This window comes from Uranotaenia lowii, chromosome 2 (genome assembly GCF_029784155.1).
Source record: "Uranotaenia lowii strain MFRU-FL chromosome 2, ASM2978415v1, whole genome shotgun sequence".
Lineage (NCBI taxonomy): Eukaryota > Metazoa > Arthropoda > Insecta > Diptera > Culicidae > Uranotaenia > Uranotaenia lowii.
The window spans coordinates 340599028-340623345 of NC_073692.1; the positions used below are offsets into that span (position 1 = coordinate 340599028).

Below are 24318 nucleotides of genomic sequence, written 5' to 3' on the forward strand. Positions count from 1 at the left end.
AGTAAAATGTCAACTTCTCAATGCCATATTTTTAAAGCAACAGTAAACACTAAATTTTTTTAAGAAAAAGTTTTCTAAAATATATGTTTTGGGGTCACTTGATCCACCGAATCCAAAAAGATATATTTTTCTTCTGAATTGATCATTGATCAGCTCGCAATTATAAATATTTGTTCAATGACTTATATTTATCCAATAATTTTCTGATGAAAAAGATTCAAAAAAGTGCTTTTATCTAAAAATTAGAAAATTGCGCCTTTGAGTATGCAATAAAAACAGGGTAGTAGATAAACTTTGAAAATTATTTTGGTCTGACGCTTATGAACTGTTGAATTAAAACAAATATGGCCAAAATAGTCAATGGAACTTTTATCTTTAGATTTTGCATGATTTTTGCCAAAGCTCAGGGAAGCATGATTAAAGGATCAAGTCTACTCTAACTTTCAAAACATCACAATTTTTTTAGTCCCTCGAAAACGATTAAAGTTCATCCACGGGTTCATGTATCGATTAAACTTTTGCAGCGTGTAAACTAGAAATTGCAGACTGTCAGAAAATGCCAAATACGGCGATCTGCAATTTTTTCCTAAAATTATATGATGGAAATGAACAAAAAGGGATCAAGTATCTTTATTCTTCCCTAAGGATTGAGAGTAAATTGAAAAATAAACAACAGTTTTTAAATGCTTGGATACAATTTAAAAATAATATTTCAAGTTATTTTTCATTTTGTTTTGAAAAAATGCATAGATTTTGTTTAAATTTGCCATATTTTTTCAAATTTTCCAATAAATTTCCATGTATGTGGAAGAAATTTTGTGCATATCATCATCTACTTAAGGTTAAAGATCATCGTTCCTTCAAAAAACTATTTTGCAGTAATCATGCTCAAATTTGACCTTAATCCAAAATTCTGGAATTCATTCTCTTTTTGATAAATGCCCTAGAAGTGACAAATGATCTGATGTCCTTCCGATAAGTGGCTATTCGTTTTGAAAATCATCCGATTTTTCAATAAAGTGCGCCGAAATGAAATTCAACAACTGAAATCTTTGATAGACGAGAGACCAATGTTTGATTTTTTTCATGCATTTGACTTCTGGTTGTAAATAATCGCCTCAAGAACATGAGGGGCATTAAAATTGAAGAAATATTTAGAAGGAAATTGAAATGATCGCTTTTGTCTTTATCTTGAAACTCCTCAGAATGTTCAACTGCATAAATATTCAATCGAAGAAATTTTAAGGTTAATATTAGCACCGGTAAATCTAAAATACCTAACCGATATATATTTTACGAACAGAGCCGGATTAAGCCATCGGGGGGCCCGGGGCAATCTTTCTCGGGGGGCCCCTAGAATTCGATTTTTTTTGTTCAAATGCTATCCCAGAAAATGTAAAACTTAACGTTTTTTAAACGTTCAAAAAAATTAGAGATGAGTTCATTATACTTCAGTATACAAATAGCCATGTTGTCTGAGTAGAGAATAAAGCTTAGTTCTTTTAGAAATGGGACAGTTACGAATGCGTGTATCTCAAAAACCATTCGTTTGATCGAAACTCTCTGTATGAAGGAAATGAAGAAAATCTTATGATAATTCATGAAAAAATTTGAAAAAAAAATATTTATCGTTTTTTGTAAGAATTTTTCTTACTTTACTCCAGGAGGTACTATCGGCCGGCGCATACTTTTTTCAGTCATGGATTAGTTTTTTAAACTTATACTTCGTTTAATCTGTATTTTAAGTGGCTGCATCCTCTTCCTTCGATTTCTACTACTTTTTGGTCCAATGCTTCTCTTTTAAAAGAAACTGCGGGCAATTTAGTGGATACAGCTGTTTCGAAATTATCAAAACATGATTTTTTTTGGGCCCCTTTATTGCGTTTTTAGTGGAATTTCTGCTGGCAAAATCTGACAATAACGAAGTAAAACCATCATGAGATTGAACTTAAATTATAATTGGTTAGTATAGATCGTAGGTTGCGAAGGGTATATACAAGATTACTCTTTTCGGGCTTTAAAAAAAAGCGAAAACCAAAGTTTTTGTTTTTGAAAATTTTGTTTTTTTTTTTTCACAGAAGCGAAATCTTGACAAATCATAATATTTTCTACAAAAACCAGCAAATACATACTATTATATGCTAGGGACCTTGCCACGAGCAGACATGGTACAGAATTCAAACGCTGGAAGTTGTTTAAAATAGGCAAAGTTAGGGGTTTTTCATAAGTTTTGTAGTTCATCAGAAATCATCACATAACCTCGGTACCGGCTATACAGCTTACGAGCTCTGGAAAAATAAAAAATTTATTGATTGAAGTAAGGTTTGAATGACTCGTAACTAGGCAACACTTTCAGCCTATCGGAGAAAATATTTTTGGATGTTTCAGCGATCTACACTTAGTTTTTTGCTTATTCAATATTAAAAATGCAGGTGTGAGACTTGACTTCACTGATGACCCTTAACCGTAGTTGCCGATCATGTACTTCATTCCAATGCTTGATTTGAACTTTGTGGACATTTTTGATTGTGTTTGCATACTTTTCCACCACTCACACACAGTAATTCTTTGAATAATCAATGGTTTTGTTAGCTATCGATTTGATAATGAATGATTTTGAAAGAAACTGTGCAAAATATTTTTTTTCTTTTTCTCTTACATCTTAAATATCACAGGCAGCAAAATACTGTCAAAAATGTGTATGTCCGATTACTAGTAAATAAGCTATTAGAAAATGATAGTGTCCCATTTCTAAAAGAACTAAGCTTTAGTTTTGGGTATTTTCAAAAAAAAAAGTTAATTTATCACGTGCAAACATTGCGGAAGAGTTTAGAATTTTTTTCAGAAATTAAAGCTCTGAAAAAAAAAGTTGTTTTCATTTTTTTAAAACCCTTATCACCATCTAAAATTCTCTAATTCAAAAAAATGACCGGATAGATATTTTATATGATTTTCATATCATCATTGAGTGTTTGGTTTGTGCTTATTCGAAAAATATTTATCTAAAGACAATTAGGAAGAATCATCAGATTTGAACATAGAAAACAAAATTTAAAAAATAAATAAACAAAATAATTAAATCCACATTCCAAAGAGATACAGATACAAGAGTTTAAGAATTCAAAACTTGAAATCACGTTATATTAAGAACCAAAATTCAGTGTCTTAAATTTAAATTATAATTTCAAATCAAGTTTTGAGAAACAAAATATGAATTTAATTAAGTTACAATCAGAGCAAAAGCAGAAATTGCACCAAATGTGAATTAATTCTATGTCTTTGAAACACAAAAAAAAACCTTTTCATAAGATGTTTTTGAATATGATCCTCATCAGATTTTTTTTATCAAATTGTTATTTTAAATGTGACAAAAGTTACATTCGATGCCCTCAAAGCCAAAGGGGTTTTAGTTCAAAAATGATCGGTTGAAAAAAAAAGAATAGAAATTAAATGTTTAAAACACAGAATCAGTTATCATTGGAAAAAATTCAGATAAGGAATCCAAATGAGTTTAGTACCTTAATCAAAGATCCTGAAATATTCAAATTCAGAAAAATTATGAAACTGAACTTCAGTAACTGAGGAAACAACACAAGACTCGAATCTGGAAAAAGATAAGACTAAGTTCATAGAAATAATCATATTAAGAAAATCACTCAATGATACTAGCAACTCAACTATCAGATCGTTTTTATCATAATTTGAGAATAATCATTTGAAAAATGATATGCTGAATTGAGGATATTCACTTCAGTAGATTATAAAATTTTGTCAGTGTAAAAAAATATTTTACTTTCGAAAAAAGGGAGTGAAAAGGGTTTAGAATTTATAAACCAATGAAATTTTCAATAATAAATGATTGAAATGTGAAAAGTTAAAATACGAGATTAAAACCCGGATACTGCCCGGGTAAAATTCTGAAATTTTTATCTTAAAGCGAAATTGGCTGCTATTTTAGTGCAGTGAACCATAACTTGGAAACTTAACGTAACAACAAACATTATTGTTGTGCAAGACGTTTGAATGTAATGAAAATAAGGAGATGTTTTTTCTTTATTTTACCAATTCTATACAGAATGTCGAAACTGATATGTTTCGATAAAAAATGAAAATTTGAGGTGTTTGGCCTCATATTCTTCATTTTTTTTTTCGAATTCGGTTTTGTCCAGAAGATTTTGATATTCTCAGCTCGCAAAATGTGAGAGAGCTCCTTCACTGCTTACTCTAGGGGCCTCCTTATTTTTTTTTAAAACAGAAAGTAATCTAGATAGTATTTCATGGGGACCTCTTTGAGCCGGGGGCCCGGGCCAATTGCCCCTTTTGCCCCCTCTTTAATCCGGCCTTGTTTACGAACCTAACCAGTATTTTAATCTTTGGAAAATACTAAAAAAATAGTGAATGCTTTTTGAAAGATGGAAAGTCACTTAAAAAACTTTTAACCATTCTGATTGCTCAAGATTTAGGGTTTTTTTTTTAAATTATATTCCAAATGCGTCTTCAATTTATGCATATTGGTTTTTTGAACCTTATAGGGAAGATGAGGGCATAACGAGCACCCAGGGCATAATGAGCACTCCTTATTTCTACATAAGTACGTATTTTCTTAAACAAATTTTCATAAGGATTTGCTGCGTACTATCCATAGTATTAATTTTTCACCAAAAAAGAAATATCCTTCTCATCTTTACAGAAATATTAAATAATAACCAGCTAGGTTCTCAAGTGACGAAAATATTATAATTTTTGAGCACCACCAAATAGACTTTTATGACCTTTAAATCATCTTGATCTGAAATGTACGCACTGCAACATGATCTACACTGTTTCTGAATTTTCATCATCATAAAATTTTTGATTTTTCACTTCAATCAATTTTAAAACGCGTTTTTACTTTAATTTGTTCACTAGAGGCGAACAGAGCACTTTCAATAAAGGCATTACGATCATTTTCACCGGGGAATCTAGCAGCGAATTCAACTCGATGAAGTCAACTGAATAATAGAGCTACAGCTTGGCTTGTTTCGTCTGTAGATTTGGCCTATTGGTAAGGTGTCGGAGAGGTAATCAGTAGACTTGAGTTCGATTCCTGTTTGAGGGGATTTTTTTTCTGCACATACCATTCATGATTGATATTTTTTATTGTTACATTATACGGCTAATAGCATCAAAGCATCATCCGTCAAACAAAACACCAGAAACATAATGTATGAGCATGTGTTAATTCTTTGAATTCTACAAACAGACCTAGATTATTTTGTTATTGCTTTGTTTGATGAATCTACGCCTTACCGTTTAGTGCAATCATGATCATGAATGATAAATGAAAAAAAAAAATCACCTCGACCAGGAATCGAACTCGAGCTGATTGATTACCTCTCCGACATCTTACCAATAGGCCAAATCGTCAGACGATACAAGTCAAGCTGTAGCACTATTACTCAGTTGACTTCATCGAGTCGAGTTTGCTGCTAGAATTCCCGGCAGAAATAGCTCATTATGCCTTCATTAATGTTGCTCATATTGCCTCGGGAGGTTTCTCATTATGCCTCTACAGCGACTGGTTTTAAGCTTTCGGCAAAAAATTTTAAAATGCATTTTTAAACGTTTTTATCTACTTTTTCAAGTTTCATCCAATTAGGCAATAGACTATTTGAGTGTCTGAACACGAAACAATGATGTAATTCACATATTACAGCTGTTCTCTATGGTTAAATAAGCGTTTTCCTTAAGGTGGCCATTATGCCCCCATCTCCCCTACTGTTTATTTATTTTTGAGTTGAGATTTCTATACGATAAAAATGTGTTCTTTACTAAGAACACAGTCTTCATTAATTGTGGAGTCAGCAAACTTTTATTCTATTTCTCAAATCAAAGTTGAGAATTTGAAATTTAAAGTAAATACAGGCTCAAACATTTATTATGATGTAGAACTACATACAAAGAAATTTTAAGATTTAAGTAATTTAAAAAATAATATATTAGAAAAAATCTCCTGAAACAAACCTGTAAGAAATCCTGATAGGATTTTTCATTGTTTTGGCATGTTTACATTTTTGACATGTCTACACTAAATAGTAGAGCTTGCTTTTTTTAAATAGTGTTCTTCAATTTCTACGTTCAACAGGCGATGGAAGCGGTGCCGAATTTAGGTGATGGATTTCCACTAGTGCAAGTGGGATGCAACTGAAATTTCACCCAACTTTTGACAAATCATACGAATTTTACTTAATAACTTTTCGCTTCCATCGACCATAGAAAATAAAATAAATTGTTTATCAATTCCAAAAGCCTACTAATGAAACGAAATTATGTTTCAAGTTAAAATCTCTAAAAGCAAGTTCACTGGTGTTGGGAAAAAGGGGTAGAAATTTTTACATTTTGGAAATTTTACCATTCAAAATTGTATACAAGATCTTTGAGCGTTGTATTTTTCTACAGCACTGTTTCTGTTTCAGCCGTATGTGATAGAAATATTGCTATTTAATTTTGCATCACAGCATGCGAAACAACAACACGTGTTAAAATTTTCAAAATGTGCCAGAAGTGACAAAATGTCTACCTGGTAGACTCTACCACTTGCTCTTAGAGCAAGTTCCCTGGTGTTGGGAAAAGAGGTAGAAATGTTGACACTTGTAGCACATTTTGAAAACTTTACCATGCAAAACCATTTTTAAGATCTGCGGCCGTTAATTTTTTTTACAACACGTGTTCTATTTTCGCATGCTGTGATGCAAAGAAAGCTCGATTTCTATCATATACAGCTGAAATAGAAACAGTGTTGTGAAAAAATTAAATGGTCAAATATCTTGAAAACATTTTCGCATAACAAAATTTTCAAAATTTGCCACAAGTGTCAAAATTTTTACCACCTTTTCTCAACACGAGTGAACTTGCTCTGAATCAAGTGGAATTAGTACTCTATTCAACTTCACTGTTATGAACATATTAAAAAAATAAATATTATGGCATGAGCTCACTCACCCGATTAGTTATGAAATAACTAAATAAGATTTTCCATCAGCTTTGTCATGTTTATATCAGCATTTGTGAACGGTTTAAAAAAAACATGCCATCCTTTTGTCAAAAAGGTAAAAACACTCCGATTGATCTTCCCGACACAGTAAAACAAACCAACTCCTTCGAGTTCGAAAAAAAAGTACAAATCGCCAATCATAATCGGAACTACCTTCTTCGATGTTATTGAGGTTGATTGTGTTGAATCAGGCTTAAGAAAAGTGTCCACTTGAATGGGGCAGCTAACTGCCGGCCGGCTTTGCCGTGTTGTGGTTGTGGGTTTCGTTTTCGAGCCGAAACGATTCCGTGAATCGAAGCTTCGAACTGTTGCTGCAGCTGATAAGGATTATTACGAAATGTTTATACGGCGATTGGGGTTTTCATAATTGGTCTATGGCATTGCATTCTTGGTTCGACTTGGTTTGGATTTTTCCATTGTTTTGAATTTTTGAGAGACAGCAAATTTTCTATGAAATCTTTCTTTGGCTTTACTTGACGGATATTTGATAAAACAAACTAGATTTAAATTGTATATTTCTATTGCAGATTTTGTTTTAATTTCTAGACTTTCAACATCGTATACAAAATGGGAAAAATGCTTCCTCTTATATCCAGCATCAGAGGTATTACTTTTAATAACAAAACTAAGTTTGATAACACAATTTTTGCACCGGTTTCAACGGACAATTTGGCAAAATTTACGTAAGATAAACTTTGAATGCAGAGTTGGTATCAAAAGTTTCGATGAAACCGATGAGAGCTTAATTGCAATCAATCACTTCTTACGTAATTTTTGCACCCTCACTAGCACCAAAACTGCACTAACGACTCCCGATTAATCTTCTAATTAGATCTTCCTAAACGTGGCACATCGGCCACCGAGAGAGTGCTCTATAATCAGTACCACCCCTTCATATATGCTTTCGTCATCAACATCATCATCACCGTCGTAGTCCATTAGAAGCGAGTGATCTCTGAAATGCAAACAACATCCGAAAGGTCGGTTGTTGGCTACCGTGAAAAAAAATCATACCATCAAAGCTTATCAGTCGCATAGCTTGGCTCTTTTTGCAAACACTTCCACTCAAATCTATCCACTCTGAAATGGAAACGGGATTAGGTTTCGTTTGAGTAACACTTTTTTTTTGAAACGGGCTTTAAATTAATCTTTTAACTAGAAGAAACTTTCGGTTTTCTGTGTGTCGACCTCGAGAAGATGCTTCGAAGTTTAAAATGTGCTCTCAATGTTATTCTAGCGAACTTGCTCGAGAGCGAGATAATCTGGAAGAAACCTCGACGAATACGTGGACGCAGCAACAACAACAACAGTCCGTTGTCTTCTCGGAAGCGTCGGAAAAATTCTACCTCCAATACTGCAGCAACAGCCAACGGACACTCTAAACACTCGGACAGCAACGACGAAAACATCAACGATACTCACCAACAGGAGCTAAGGCTAACTTCGGGGCACGAAGACCCTGAGGAGGGAACCACTTCGACAAATCCCGACGAAATGGTGGCCGGTGCCGGGATACAAAACTTTCACTCCGAGTACCGGAACGATCCGGTAGTCCGGGAGCTGCGAAGAGTCCGGGAGTTGAATGCTCGCAGCTACGCCAATGACTATTCGCACGTGTTTCGGTAAGTTTTGCACCACCCATATTAACCATTAGCCGTAAGCCTTTAGCCGGTTCTATTTCATGTTACTGACCATTCTGACCTGCCCGACTCAACTCCAACAGCTGCTGGCGACTACATATGGACGATAGACGACGAACGACGACCACGACTGTTCTGTTCATAACAAAGTGATTAGTAGGGAGAATGAGCAACAGAAAAAAAAACAAAAACGAAACGGAAAACATCTGATTGGAAACACACCACCGACACGTCACAAATTGTCTAGCTGTGCAATTGGGTGTTGGTGGCGAAGAGGGAAAGTGTTCGATTAGAACAAGCTGATAGCAGCACTACACTACATTGGGACGTTCTACCACACACCCTAGCTATGTACCTAATCACATCATTGGTGATTCATTGAGCTACCAGGGACAATTGTTTTTCAATCAACCTACGCGTTGTTGTTTAGCTTGGGTTTCATTGAACTTTGTCGTAAAGTTGCTAAGTAAACAACATTCTGAAACACCAGAACTGGGTATGACAGAAGATGTTTCAATTTGAAATAGAATTAGATTAAATTTACGCATTGCAACATTTTACATAAATTTTTAATGAAATTTTAAAAGTTAAAATAGATTAATTGTTATTTTATCACATCAATTATGCTTTTTTCCAAGTAAAAACAACGTTGTACTAACATTCATACGGTTAACCAAGCGCAATAAATTTATACTAATGGGCATGGTGTATAAAATTTAATTGAGTTCTGAATTGCTTTCAGCTGGAAATCAATGCATTTGTCGTATTTATGGTTAAATGCGTCAATACTCCAGGAGAGAAATACACATACAAAGTTGTAAAGAGTAGTGGCACTTTAGTCGAGCCGCATTTTAATACACAGTTCTAGCTGGTCCCGTACGAACTCCATTTCGCTTTCAACTTATAATATGTGATGAATAATAAGGCCGGAACAAATTTCAAATCCCTCTTTGATTTCCCGGGAGTCAAAAAAATTCGTGAATTCCCGATTCCCGTGAAACGATGGAAAAATTCCGGGGAAATATGGAAATATCCCGGGAATTCCTGAACACTATAAATTGATCTAAATTTTCGAAAAATTACACAACTTCAATAGGAAAAATGGTTGTACTCCATTTCCTCGAATACTTTAGCCCAGAATGAAAAATTCCCAGAATCTCCATTACCAGAAAACCACTTTCTCAGATTTTTTTTCGCCAGAATGAACCAATTCCCAGAATTTTTTTTTCGCCTGAATTACCACTTCCCGGAATATTGAATATATTATTCCAAACGGGAATTTGAAAAAAAAAGTTTTTTTTTCACAAAAATTGGGTTTTTACAATATTTTTTCAAGTCGCGAATGCCGTAAAGATGGTTAAACGACTATATTCAAAAAAAAAAACAATATATTACTCTTGCGGCAAAGCCGCAACTAATGAGGATGAAGGGGCACAAAGCTGCCGAAGCTCCCAAATCCGAGGTGACTGCCGACCCGCCGTCGAAAGCGGCGGACCTTATACATTGGTCTAGGTCTGCCGGGGCTTCAATATTTTTTTTCAAGTTTGAACACGCAGCGTGAGGAGTCGGCTACTGAAATGATTTTTGAAAGGCACAATACAATACTGATTCAAAAATAAGGAGTGTATCGAAAATTAACTAAAAATATATTTGGGCCTTCTACTTACGCATTTTGTTCTGTCAAGAGTGAACCAGCGCTTTGTTTACGTTTGAAACATTCGTTTCTCTTAAAATGTAGCGAATTAAAAAAGAAGTTATAATTCATGTGTTGGACACTTGGATGCGAGAGAAGGGCATCTCGATGAATGAAGTGGCGAAACGTTGCGGCATTCATCCAGCGAGCGTAAAATCCATCATCCTCAAGTTCGGGGAACACTATACGTTCGATGATTTGCCAGGAAGAGGCAGAAAACCAGGACCATCTGACCCGAATCTGGACCGTACGGTACCTAATCAATCTCATCAACCGGAATCGATCGATGTCCATACAGGATTTGGCGAAAAAAGCTGGGACATCGATCAGATGGCACAGCGGATCAAGGAGCGGAACAACCTGAAGACATACAAGAAGCAAAAAGTGTCCAAACAAATGGCTGAACAAAAATCACGAGCCAAAACCAGAACCCGGAAGATGTATCATCGAATTTTGCAGAAGCCAGATGCGTGCGTTCTCATGGACGATGATACTTATGTAGAAGAGGAATTCAGTACTCTTCCGGGACTACAACTCTACACTGCAGCTATTGGGGAGGATGTGAGTGACCACGAGAAGTCAATTGAGGTGGAAAAATTTGGCCAGAAAGTGCTTGTGTGGCAGGCAATCTGCTCAATAAATGCCGATACCTACCAAAAGGAGTGTCTGCAGAAAAGGTTGCTGCCACTATATAAGAAACATACGACTCCACCATTGCTCTGGCCGGATTTGGCGTCAGCCCACTACGCTAAATCCACTCTTAAAGGGTGATACGGTCAAAATTTGGTCAATATAAACTTGACGTATTTCTTTCAATTTTGCATTTAAAAAACCTGAACACCCCTCATTTTGAAGGTGTGTGTGTAGAATGTTGCTCCTATTTTGATTCTGGAATTCACTTTTCAGTTGTCAAAATGCCGTCCAAGGAAGAAGAGTAGCGTATCAAAATTTTGCTCGCGCATCGCGAAAATCCGAGCTATTCGCACGCAAAGCTGGCAAAATTGCTAAAAGTTGCCAAATCAACTGCTACAAATGTAATTAAAGTGTTTGGGGAACGTTTGTCGACAGCCAGGAAGTCTGGATCGAGGCGAAATCGAAAACCGGATGCCGCTGAGACGACAAAGAGAGTTTCAGTCGGTAGTTTCTAGCGAAACCCTAATCTCTCTCTCCGAGATGCCGCAAATAAGCTGGGTGTATCGTCTACCACCATGCATCGAGCCAAAAAACGAGTCAGATTATCGACTTGCAAGAAGGTAGTGACTCCAAATTGCGACGATAAACAAAATTTGACGGCCAAAGCGCGATCCCGGAGGCTGTACACGACGATGCTGACGAAGTTTGACTGCGTGATAATGGACGACGAAACCTACGTCAAAGCCGACTACAAGTAGCTTCCGGGACAGGAGTTTTATACGGCAAAAGGAAGGGGAAAGGTAGCAGATATTTTCAAGCACATGAAACTGTCAAAGTTCGCGAAGAAATATCTGGTTTGGCAAGCCATCTGTCCCTGTGGCTTGAAAAGCAGCATTTTCATAGCTTCCCGGACTGTCAACCAAGAAATTTACGTGAAAGAGTGTTTGAATAAACGTCTGCTGCCTTTCCTGGAGAAACACGGTTGTTCCGTACTGTTTTGACCGGAATTGGTATCTTGCCATTACGGTAAAAAGGCCATGGAGTGGTACGCCGCCAACAACGTGCAGGTGGTTTCCAAGGACAAGAACCCTCCCAACACGCCAGAACTCCGCCCAATTGAGAAATACTGGACTATTGTCAAGCGGAAACTAAAGAAGACCAAATAAACTGCTAAGGACGAGCAGCAGTTCAAGGCAAACTGGCTTTCTGCGGCCAAGAAGGTGGACAAGGTGGCTGTACAAAATCTGATGGCAGGGGTTAAACGTAAGGCCCGGCAATTCGGATTTGGAAAAGCGGAAGCCTAACTGAATATTTTTACTGAATTTCATACTAATTAAACCTGAAAAAGAAATTTAATTTGATTTTTTAAGTAAACGATTTCACCGATTTACACGCGTTATTCCTTGACCAAATTTTGACCGTATCACCCTTTATATTCTATGTCTTTGTCAGGTATCAGTTGTTTTATGAAAATTAATTTGAATTTCTATTTTTGTGGTCTTCAGAAAACGACCTTGCAGCCAATAAGTCCTAAAAAAATGGGTGTTTTGCATCATAGATAACTTGTTTAGTTGAAGTCGAATTGAAAAACTTTTGATTGATATGAAATCAGTTCATATTGAAAAAATGAAAATGCTTGATTTCACAGACCAAATCTGGTAATTTTAAAAGTTCAGATTTTTTTTTTAAATTATTTCATTACTATATTTTTATGAGACCGACTAATTCTCATGATAAAAATTGTTGTTTCGTTCACTTACATTCAGTTTTTATGCATACTTAACCATATAATTTCAACGTATTGAGGACCAAATCTGAGGTATAATACCTTTAATATTACGCTTTTTCCTACCCTGAACTCAACATCTCTGAAATATTAAATTCAATATATTTATCTCTATTATGTGTTGTGAGCCTACTTGGTTGAATAATTCTACTGAATCAAAGCAATAAAAGATTCCTTTTAATTCAATCGAGGTCGCGAGAGAATAGTTACCATGGCATAGCATACTGATTATTGGGAACATTTGGGCGCGTTTTTCTCAACCAGAGATATTTTCAATGCACGTGGTGGCAATATGAAGCCTGGATGTAATTTTGTTCTTCTTTGTTAATCACTCATTTGTACAGCACATAGTTATGAATGACGCATAGATCCCAAGCAACCGAGAGTCGCATATCCACTTGAATGAAGGCATTGAATGTTTCATTTTGACTGACAAAGAGAATCAACTGCCCAATTCTCTCGAGTGAACTTTATGTACTGATTAATGAACTTGAATGTTGCAAAAATGATCAATATGTACGTTGTATGTGCCCAATTCCCAAGGATGCAGTTGAGAACTATATGTACTCATTAACGAAATTGAAAGTTGCAAAAGTGATTTACACGTACGTTATACGGGACTTAAGTCACATAAAGGGCACAAAAGTGCTCAAAACGGGATTTGGTAAGTCACAGGAAGGGCACAAAAGTGCTCAAAGAGGGATTTGGTAAGTCACAAAAAGTTCATTGATGTGTTTTCAGAATCAAATCACCACTTCGAGTTTTAGTTTCAGTTAGAACAACATCTAGGCGTGGTCTTCTGGTAGCGTGTTTGATTCTCACCACGAAGGTCGGGGTTCGATCCCCAAGCTGGGCAAGTTTTTCTCAATAAGTAATTTGGTAATTGAGCTACCATTCTTATGCGATATATGCAGGAAATGTAGGATACCATGTACAGAACATAGGAAATAATCAAGTGAAGGTGATATGAACAGAAGCCAGTTTGAGTTGAGATAGAGTGAGATTTTTTGCTCATATTGCGCTTTTTTGGAAGCTGAATTAAAAGACCGCTGGAAGCTGAATAGAGAATGATGGAGCTGAGTAAGCGTTTTTGTACCTGTTTTAGAGGACTTTTGGTTGCTTGGGATGTTACCCAGATGGATATTTAAATTTATTTTTTAAACGATTTTAAAAATCAAAACCACGTTAATTCAACTAGCAATTGTTGTCTAAAGAATATGAACTAATCACTGATGCATATGAATAAATGGTATGACTCATTGCTGACGTTTGAAAAAAAAACGGGAAGATTTGCATACAATTTTATGATCTGGTACGCCTAGAAAGATAGTTTTGATTCATATCGTTAACAAAAAAAAATGTTTTCAGAAACAGTTCGATAACATTTTTTTAACATGTATAAAAGTATTTAACTGAAGATATATCAAGCGCTTTTGAACTTTGTAGAAAAACAAACAACAAAATCCGATGAAAATGAACAGACACGTGAACTGAATAAGAGCCTGCCCTTTAAAATAGATTATATCGGATTGATGTTTATAAAGGTCGAATGCAGAGTACTTTTCGATTTTTTCTTAAGAAAACTTATTATTGAGTTTTCTTAACCACTTTTTTTACAAACAGTGAGAATATGCATTTTCCGGAAGAATTATCAACTAAAAAGGAACACCAATACTGTTCAAAAATTTACAAAAAAAAAAATTATTTCTTTATCTATAAATTGTTTGGCCAAATAAAAAATCTGACTAAAAATTTTTTTTAATAAATCATTCACCGAAAAACACTGTATTATTTGTTTACACACAATTTAAGTGTGAACTTAACATGAGAAGAGTGATTTTGTTTAACATATTTTGGCTACATAGAAGAGACTTTTGATACGCTTTTTTGTTAAAATTAAAATTGAAATAAAAAACAGAAGCAAATGGAACCTTGATAACTGTTACCCTTCTCGGCGCCAAAATCAACATTTTAAGGTTGTGTGATGTTTACATGAAATATTTTCGAAAATACTCATACCACCGTCAAAGCATGCACAGATTTTTTTTCGATAAATTCAAATTCAATTGAAAATTTGCTTTCTAATCGATTGTTAATGCACAGATAAGATAGTTAGTTAAAGTCTCTCTTTTCTTTGATTCATGGGGTTACAGCTTTTCCATTTGAATTAAACTTGCCTTTTGGTTTAAACAAATGAAAATATTGTAATTTGCAGTATAAAAAGTCGCCATATTTCATACCATGACTAGTGCTGTTTGGCATCACTTCAAGTTGTAATGTGTCACGTCTACAAGTTTTGTATATAAGGAAAAATATCAAAAACATGATTTTAATCTGGAAAGGTGTTTCTATGATTGTTACAAACCTTTCTGCATTGCAGTATGAAAAAGAAAGGAATAAAGGGAATTCCATATAAAATAGTTTGTATAGCTTGAAAACTTATTAACCAATCAGGGCTTTTGTACAAGTTTGTTGGCATAAATCGAGAACTTGTCAAGCAAAAGGAAAAGTGGTAGTTTGCGTACGAATAATTTTAGACCATTCATTTTTTCTTGGTGGAGACGGAAAGAAGGAGGCAAGTCCTTATTCTTATTATATTTGACATAATTTGGAAACTAATCAGACATTGAAGCGAAAGGTTACGTTATTTAGATACTAAATATGATTTCATGGCAGTGTCGTATCCCGATTAGTTTAACCTTCGGTGTAAACCGATTCAATCGTATATACATAGTAGGTTCATCCAAATGAGTTCTCTTCTAAATCCAGATAGACTGGAACTGAAATACAGATCATTCGATCTTGAGCCGTGGACGAATACGGAGTCATAATACAAGTCTTTTATTTTACCTATCCAAAAGTCAACTGTTAGTGTTCAGGTATTGAAATTAGATAAGTCCTTTTGATGGACAGTGCGTACTTGTTAGGCAGTTCTTGAGCACTTCTTTCATTCCCAAATAACACCGATAGTTTTATTAGACTCTTCAAGCCCCTTATAAAACCAAAACTTTATCTAGTAGCCTGCTATAAAACTTGAAATGTTACTTGGGTTGGACGAGAAAAAGAGTAAAGTTTTCAGATCATGAAAAACTAATTTATAAATCAGTTCAAAAAAAATATTGAATTACCTGTGTATTGAAATCCAAAACCCCATTGGTAGCTCTCTTTTAAGGGGGGAGTAGGGTCTAACACTTTGAAGAAAATCGATTTTATTTTTATTTTTAATTTTCTTATTGTAAAACATTTCAAATTTTCAAGTCAATCGAAGCAAAACTGTAGAAATTATAGGCCTTTATCTCCTCTTATCTAATACTGCAAGAATTCTAGAACAGAAACTTCAAACGCGTTTTTCTCGAAAGCACATTTTTAAAGTCCGTGGACATCGTCATTTGAAAACTACTTATTCGATTCTTTTCAAATTTGGAACATATTTTCTACATATAAAATACCAGACCCCAACGTTTTTCTTTTTTATTTTTTTTTTACTTTGGGCAGACTTAACAGATAAAAAATGGCGGATTTTTTCTCGACAAATCGTAGTTTTTACTTCAAACAGCCACAAAATTTTAAAAAAAAATTTTTAAGTTAAATAAAATCGTTGGGGTCGATAAAAACATCTATTAAAAATATTTTGCTCTAATTTTTTGACTTCAGATGATTCTGTGCTGAGATACAGTGTCCACCGCAAATCCTGTTTTCTAAAAGGCATCCTCGAAAGTGCTCCGTCACTGGCTCATTTTTCAATGTTTTTCTACGAAAAATTACTAAATGTTCTTTTAACTATGCTTTGTATAATGCAAAAAATTTGGATACATTTGTTTGAACGATAGTTCTAAGAAAATTCGTTAAATTGTGTTTTTTTCACCAGTTAGACCCTATTTCCCCTAGCATTGAAAAATTTTGAAATTTTGTTTGACCTTAAAACAAAACTAAACTTTAATTATTTCAACAAATTTAATTTATTTTTGGAAGGTAATTATTTGAAAATGTAGCTATGAGTCAGATTCTAAATATTACAAAATATGGGAAAAAAATTTGGAAGTGTGTGGAAACTACATTCTAAAAAGTACTGAAGGTCATATTTTTAAGCCCCTGTAGTTATTTTTGCAATTTTACTACAAACTACCAAAAACATTTCCTCAACGGTAAAGATTTTCGTTGAACAAAAGTTGTTTATAATCTTAAAACTTAACTTCTTTGAATTTTCAGAGGAAAAAATGGGGTTTTAGAGGGTAATTTCCCGTAAAAGTTATGATGAAAAAAGAAAACGAAGATCACGTAGTCCAACTCTCCCCTACAATTTCGCCTGAACATCTCACAAAACTATCATGTAAATATTATCCAGATCAAAATTTTTAAAAAATCTAACGATTCTGCAATGTAATACAACCACAGAAGTTGAAATCAGCCATTATTTGACCATTTCAAATGCATTCTCAATTTAACTAGTGTGTTTCGGTCGGGCCGGTCGAACATTTCGAAGCCTCTAGAACAGTGATGATTACCATACTTAAAAAAAAAAGCCCATTTTTAAAGCTAAATAACTTTTTTTTTAACTTGACTCTAATCGAAATGCGGTCTGGTAATAAAATATTTGCCATAATTTAAACTTTAAGAAAATCTATATTCAACAGAAAACGGCTGGAGGAGACCAAAGTATTGGTTGATAAACTTATTTTCATATTCCTCCCGAACAAAATGTCTCAAAATCCCGTACAAACTTCAGGCTCGTAGAGTGACCCCATCTCATGGTCCGATCTGGCCTAAATTTGGCATGGGATCTTGTTCTTGGCCTAGGATCGTTTTTAGCCTACTGCGCATTCCTTTTTCAAAAGTCGGGTCATTTGGGGCACACTAGTGTACACACATAACTAATAAACATCATTTAAACTGTCAGAATCAGAAAACCGAACCAATATGTATCCATGATTCATCAATCACAAGTTCGACCAATCCGTCTTAAATTGTACCAGCCCAAATTGAGTTGCCTAATGAATCCTGTTTACTTTTTTTTCCGACGACAGAACAAAATCCCGGTGGGATTTTGTCCGCATCTCGTTTGTCATCATGGGCATGGAGTTCGTCTACTCGGCCGAGACGGCATTTGTGTCCCCAATCCTGCTCGGAATCGGCGTCGAGCATCAACTGATGACGCTGGTGTGGGCCATATCACCTTTAATTGGCTTCTTTCTGGCACCGATTCTCGGAACCATTAGTGACCATTGCAGATCCTCGCTCGGGCGCCGCAGACCGGTTCTCATCGGATTGGCCGTCACGTTGGTACTCGGTAAGTTTGTAGGAAATCCTTTCAGGTGTGGGATTGCATGTGTTGAACTTTTCCGTTCCGTTTGCTAATGAATGATCTAATTTTAGGCTGCATTCTGGTGCCGTACGGTGAGAACTTTGGCCACTGGTTCGGCGATTTGGGGGAGATTTTTCCGGAGGTCACAAGCGATGATTCCGGCGTTACCGAAAGTGCCCGATCCAATCGGACTATTCCCCGTGCATACGAATTCTACGCGGTGGATAATCAGATTATGGAGCATGAGATGCACTATAAATGGGCCATATTCTTCACCATTCTCGGAACGCTTCTGCTGGATTTCAGTGCCGATACGTGCCAAACACCGGCCAGGGCTTACCTGTTGGACGTCTGCTTACCAGGTAGGTTTTTTGCTATTTGAATCCTTGAATTTACTGTTAGGCAAATTATCGGAAATTTAATCGGACATTTGGGGAATATTATCAATATTGCTGTATTTTAATTAATCCGATGCTGAAGCACTTAATTCGAACATATCAATTGTTTTTCCATTCGAGAACCAACCAGCAAATAATTGGTCGAATAAACTGAAACGGGACCTACCTGTTGAGTGTTATCCCAACAAACTGCGTTATTATTTGTAGCGTAAATTAAAGTTAAAAAAGGAAATGAGATTCAAATTATCAGATTACTTACATTTTTCCGCAACCGGCGTGGGTGAGTGGTTTGTGAAACGCACTCGAACCTACCGCGGAGATGAGGCTGAGGAAGCTCAAATATCTTGTTGCTATCCTGCTGGAAAATGTGAGTAAATTCGGTCCCGACTGGTAATTATTTATGTTGAAACCTCGTGACCGGAGACTGTTAATTACCCTGCTGCTTAATAATTGGCTTATTTTGTTGGAAATGATGTTAACGTTTTATTCGGCAGTGCGGCATTGCTCCCAGGGAGGTTTTTCAGTCTGTTTCGACACTTTTACTGCAACCCCTTTCTAAAAGAGTATTCGCTGTATTGATGTTTTTGTTCCAAGCTCCAACCAATATTTTATAGATAACACCCAAAAAATGATGTTTTCACTTTTTATAGAACAAATTGGTTGAAAATCCAATCATATTTGCGTCTCGTTGAGCGAAACTAATATGGAGCCAATATAAGTTAAAATTTTGTAATATGATTTTAATCGCCGTAATTTGTATGATTATAATTTTAATGGCATGTGCGGCGGAATGAAAACTAGAGAGAATTTTATTTTATAGAATTTGAAAGAAAGGTGGATAGACAGGCATTAGTGCGCCAATAGGAGAAAGCTTGATAGGTGTTGAAATTTTAGGCTAGAGGGCATGTTGATGAAAAGCTCCCATGAATTGCTCCCGCCTTTGCTCTGCATTAGCTAACTATACATGAGAAACCCAGAAAGAGAATTCCCATGTATAGCGAGCCCAATGGTTTGAGAGCGTGTTTTTACGCACACTTCAAACGAGCAAAAACGTAGCAACCCATGGGCCTACTGAGCTTTCCTTATGCGAGAAACAGTTCTATCGACGCATAAGGAAAGCTCAGTAGGCCCATGGGTTGCTACGTTTTTGCTCGTTTGAAGTGTGCGTAAAAACACGCTCTCAAACCATTGGGCTCGCTATACATGGGAATTCTCTTTCTGGGTTTCTCATGTATAGTTAGCTAATGCAGAGCAAAGGCGGGAGCAATTCATGGGAGCTTTTCATCAACATGCCCTCTAGCCTAAAATTTCAACACCTATCAAGCTTTCTCCTATTGGCGCACTAATGCCTGTCTATCCACCTTTCTTTCAAATTCTATAAAATAAAATTCTCTCTAGTTTTCATTCCGCCGCACATGCCATTAAAATCATAATCAAGTTAAAATTTTGCATGATGTCTTCTGTGTGACCGAAGGACTACAAAATCAGCTCGTTGGAGTCTTATGTCTGGATTTTGTACTGCGTCGATTTTTCACCACCCTGCTTACCTTATAAGTTAATAATTTTTGGGCATATTACTAATATTTTAGTGGGCTTGAATCGTCCACGTGTTAAACCCACCAAAGCTGTTCGCAAAATGTGCGCTTCGGGAAAATTTGACCTGAAATTTGTTGGCGTTCTCCTGATCGCAATTGTTAATTTAGTTTGATGATATTTGATTCATTGTGTAGGTTCTCAAGTTACACAGATTAAGCCAACTAACATTCGGAAGTTTTATTATGGTTTTATTATGGCATTTTTTTGCAGATCGTTTTATGATGGTGAAATTATGGTCATGCAAAATGCTTATATTTTTGCTTCGACCATATGTTAAAATAAAATACAAACTTGAAAGTTTGCTCCAAGCTTTCTATTGAATATTTTATGATAGCACTCAGTGCTTGATTATTAAACCGTCATAAAATTTAGTGACAGTTCCTCAGCAAACATTGAAGAATGTATATCGCCGGAACAACAGAATAATTCAAACAAATGTGCCAAATGAAAAGATTGTATTAAACGTACCAAAATAGCATATAGCTTCAAAAGTGAAGGCGATATATCTACACTGACAAGAAAATTACGATTCGATATCCCCACAAAAATCAAAATAAACGATTCTAAGTAATTTGATCAAAACGAAAAAAAAATTCAACGACCGAGATTTGAACTCCAGTCCTCCGAGTCCGCTGTCCGATATCTTACCACGATGCCAACTCATCAGTTGATATTATCCACGCTATAGCTCCATCGGTGGGATTTGCTTTTTACGAACCGGTCAAAGGAAGAAAGGGAAAGACCGAATAGAGTGTCAATTGAAGGACCGCCCAATTATCGAAAATCAGTTCACTCAAATCGTATATGTCGAATTAGCATATTCTCAACTTTTTGGAGGCATATTTACGAGTTGACTAAACTGCTATTCGATTCAACTTTTTTTGGGCAAAGCTTGTCGTAAATTAATGATAGTAAAACACTCAATACCAACGTGTTTACGATCGTTTTTGAAAATGTCTCAATATTCGATTTGGATCATCATTTCTATTACGATTTCATGTTTGCTGGGTCTCGATCAAGAAGTCAAAATAGAACACGCTTAGTTAAGATAGCACATATTTGAATTTTAATTCCCATTCATACACATTTTTGAGAAGTAACGTGTGTTGGTTTTGAGTTAAATTTAAAAAAAAATATATATATAAAAAATATGGAAAACTTTGAATTACCGGAAGTGGTATGAATAACTCAACAATATGCCGCAGCCCGTGGCGTAGACAAGAGCCTTCAAGTCTTCTAAGCCAGTGGGCATGAGATCGAATCCCGGTCACGGCAAACACAGTACACTTTCTGTGGGTTGGTGGTTTTAGCATTTGTAAGATGTTAGCCATCATATCCTCGAAAGATGTGCGCTTAGAGTTAAGAAAAAGGAATCTCTTCGAGGAAATATCAAGTTTCATTGAGATCCTGTATGTGTTTGTGTTCGTTAAAAAAAAAAAATATGAGAATTCAGTGAAAGGGCCGAAATAGTAGAAAAATTTTTTTGCTTGACGCCATGATGAATACAAGATGGCGGCTTCCGCTTTTATTTTCAAAGCTGTAAATTTCTAAAAATATCATGAAACCTTCACAGTATGGTTATAAGGTAAAACTGATAAACGAGTAGAAGCCGAATTTTGCTGTCCGTCGCCATCTTGAATTCCAAGATGGCGGCTACTACTCAAGTTTAAAATATTGTAATCATCTACAGCATTTCAAAGTTCAGCGGAAGCTGCAATCTTCGATTGTTCGCTTTGAACTAATACCCATATTGTGGGATTTTTATGCGAATTTAACTTCTTCTACCTTAACACTTTAGCCAATATTATGGGTGTTTCATGCGATATATAGTTATCTACAGCACTTTAAGGTTCAGCGAAAGTCGCCATATTGGATTTAAAGATGGCGTCCGATAGCGAAATTCGACTTCTCTAGTTAAGCCCTTTCTTCCAATACCCATATTGTGGCGCTTTCATGCGATTTTCAGTGATTTACAGCGTTTGAATATTCAGTTGAAGCCGCCATCTTGAATTTTAAGATGTCATCGGAAAGGAAAAATTTGACTTCTTCTAGTTAAGCCCTTTCACCCAATACCCATATTGTGGTGGTTTAATGAGACTTATTGTCATTTACAGCATTTAAAGTTAAGTGGATTCTGCCATCTTGGACGTCAAGATGGTGACAGATAGCAAAATTAGACTTCTACTCGTTTAGTCCTTTCACTCAATACCAATATTTCATACACATTTAACCTTAAATCCTGACTGGCAGTAGAAAAGGTGCTCTTAAAATGGTTAAAACATTGGTGTTTTGACTGTTTATTTTGCCAGATCGTATCTTAACAATGCAATTATCATTCATCGACCATCATGGTTGCTGGAAAAAATTAAAAAAAAACTACGAGATCCCACAGAGTCGACAAAAACAAAAATTTCTAACATTTTTACAAATGGCTTCTAAAAGCTTTGTGGACCAAAATGTTTAAGCATAATGATTTTATCAAGGCTCAAGAAATTAGTCTTGATGACGTTTCTAGGATAGGATAGTTCTTACAAAATTTTGCTGACCAATAAAGCTAAAATTATTACTTGGGTTATTTATTCTAGTTTCTTAATATTTCAGAATAAGGTAGAAATATTAACTAGGTTATCTGTAGCGGGTATCGAATGAAAAATGTTCCGAAAAACAATTTTATTTTAATTTTTTTTATGATTTCTGACAACTTTGCTGCATTCAAGTTTTTCTTCGATTTTTGAAATTTTCATGCATAAATCTATCAGACAATGTAAAAATATGTTGAGGTTTGAGAAATTTTAATCGCTATCCTGGATGGAATCTTATTTAAAAAAATGACATCGATTTGCTTCGCTGTATCTCATTCCTCAATAAACCGATTTTTCAGACTTAATTTTAATTTTTTTTGCTCGTTAATTTAATGATCAGCTTCATAGAACATACTTGGTCTTTAAAAATCTCAGTTCTTCGGTATATTGGAATGAAGATAATGATAATCTGAATGTACTTTTCGAGTCATATTGATCCGAAAAGCTTTGAAAGGTTAAGATTGTGTCTGGTGGCCGAAGAGAAGGGTTATCTGAGCACAATCAATAGAGAATAAAACCTCGATTTATTTTTTGATACTAGACCAAAACCTTTGATCTTAAATGATGCTAATAATAATATTTATATGAAAAAAACTAACTTAAATCTATTTTTGATTTGTTTGAAAAAGTTTCTTCAGGTCAAATCCTCCCAAAACAACACGTAGTTTGATTCACGGCGATTTTCTAGCGGGTCCAAATAAACCAGCATACACAAAGCTCGATTTTCCGAGATTTCTTTTTGACAGTCAAGGTTTCTTAACCATCATCCGTCCCCGAAAATTTCTACCCATTACTGTCCCTGAGTGTCAATTTGACGCTTCTCGTAATGTAACTCAAATATGTTTCTTAGACAATATTCAGCTACAACTCTTCCGTTTTCCATTATTCGATTGTATAAAATTTTACTTGTATAAATTTCTTTTTCCATGAAATATTTGGTTCCAATTGTTTGATCAGCTTTCAAGTCACTAAACAAAATTTATTAGAGTCCGCCTTTTTAATAATCAAGAAAAACTATCTCGTACATTAGTCCCTTCTTTGCCAAACTTTTTCAATCATACCTCGAGTTGTTTAAAAAAATATGAATGCACCCCTATTTCTTTTCTTTCTTCCCACTGATAAGAAAGATGTATGAAAATCTTATTTTAATATATTTTTCTTTGACAAATTTGGCCCCATTTGCTTAAAATGTTGTTGAATTATTCTTCCCCCTCTTTTAATTTCCCGAATAACCGTAGAAACATACCCTCTTCCCAAAGTTGGTTTCTTTCGTACGACTAATTCTATAAATATGCTGCAAAAATACATGGGGCTCTCGTTTTCTCTTCCTATCTCACTCAATGGAAGAAGGGAAGAATCCTTTATAATTATAGAAACATTACTCGTATCAAAATACAATTCCATACCAATGTCGTTTGATCAATTCTCGACATCTTTAAAAATTGTGGCGGCCCCCTAACCTATTCATTTTTGTTAACTGGGATTAAGGAAGGATCTCATACAATCTTAGATTCTTTTACCGTATCCAAATACCAACAAATTTAGTTCAATTTACATGATTATTACTCAGTTTATGCAAAAAATTGTATGAGAGCCTCTTCCCCCTTTCTGTTTCTTCAGTGAAAGGTGAGAAGGGCTTCAAACCATCTTGGGAA

General features: G+C 35.3%; 2 protein-coding genes across 5 annotated transcripts in view; one reads left to right on the forward strand and one right to left on the reverse strand.

The window, feature by feature from the left end:
* LOC129746986 (substance-P receptor-like) overlaps nucleotides 1–8803 on the reverse strand; it is a 191941-nt gene extending 183138 nt beyond the window's left edge. The window contains exon 1 of the mRNA XM_055740991.1: nucleotides 8726–8803. The gene's annotated coding sequence lies outside the window, so the exon portion shown is untranslated. The remainder of the gene's footprint in view (nucleotides 1–8725) is intronic.
* The window catches only part of LOC129746985 (proton-associated sugar transporter A-like), a 54550-nt gene that overhangs the window by 24841 nt on the left and 5391 nt on the right, over nucleotides 1–24318 (forward strand). For 2 of the 4 annotated variants that reach the window (XM_055740984.1, XM_055740986.1), the window contains exons 2-5: nucleotides 7561–7637; nucleotides 8271–8655; nucleotides 17810–18072; nucleotides 18159–18449. In XM_055740984.1, the coding sequence (XP_055596959.1) occupies nucleotides 7601–7637; nucleotides 8271–8655; nucleotides 17810–18072; nucleotides 18159–18449 (976 nt within the window). In that variant the 5' untranslated portion in view covers nucleotides 7561–7600. The remainder of the gene's footprint in view (nucleotides 1–7560; nucleotides 7638–8270; nucleotides 8656–17809; nucleotides 18073–18158; nucleotides 18450–24318) is intronic. The other 2 variants (XM_055740987.1, XM_055740988.1) reach the window with 1 other exon arrangement.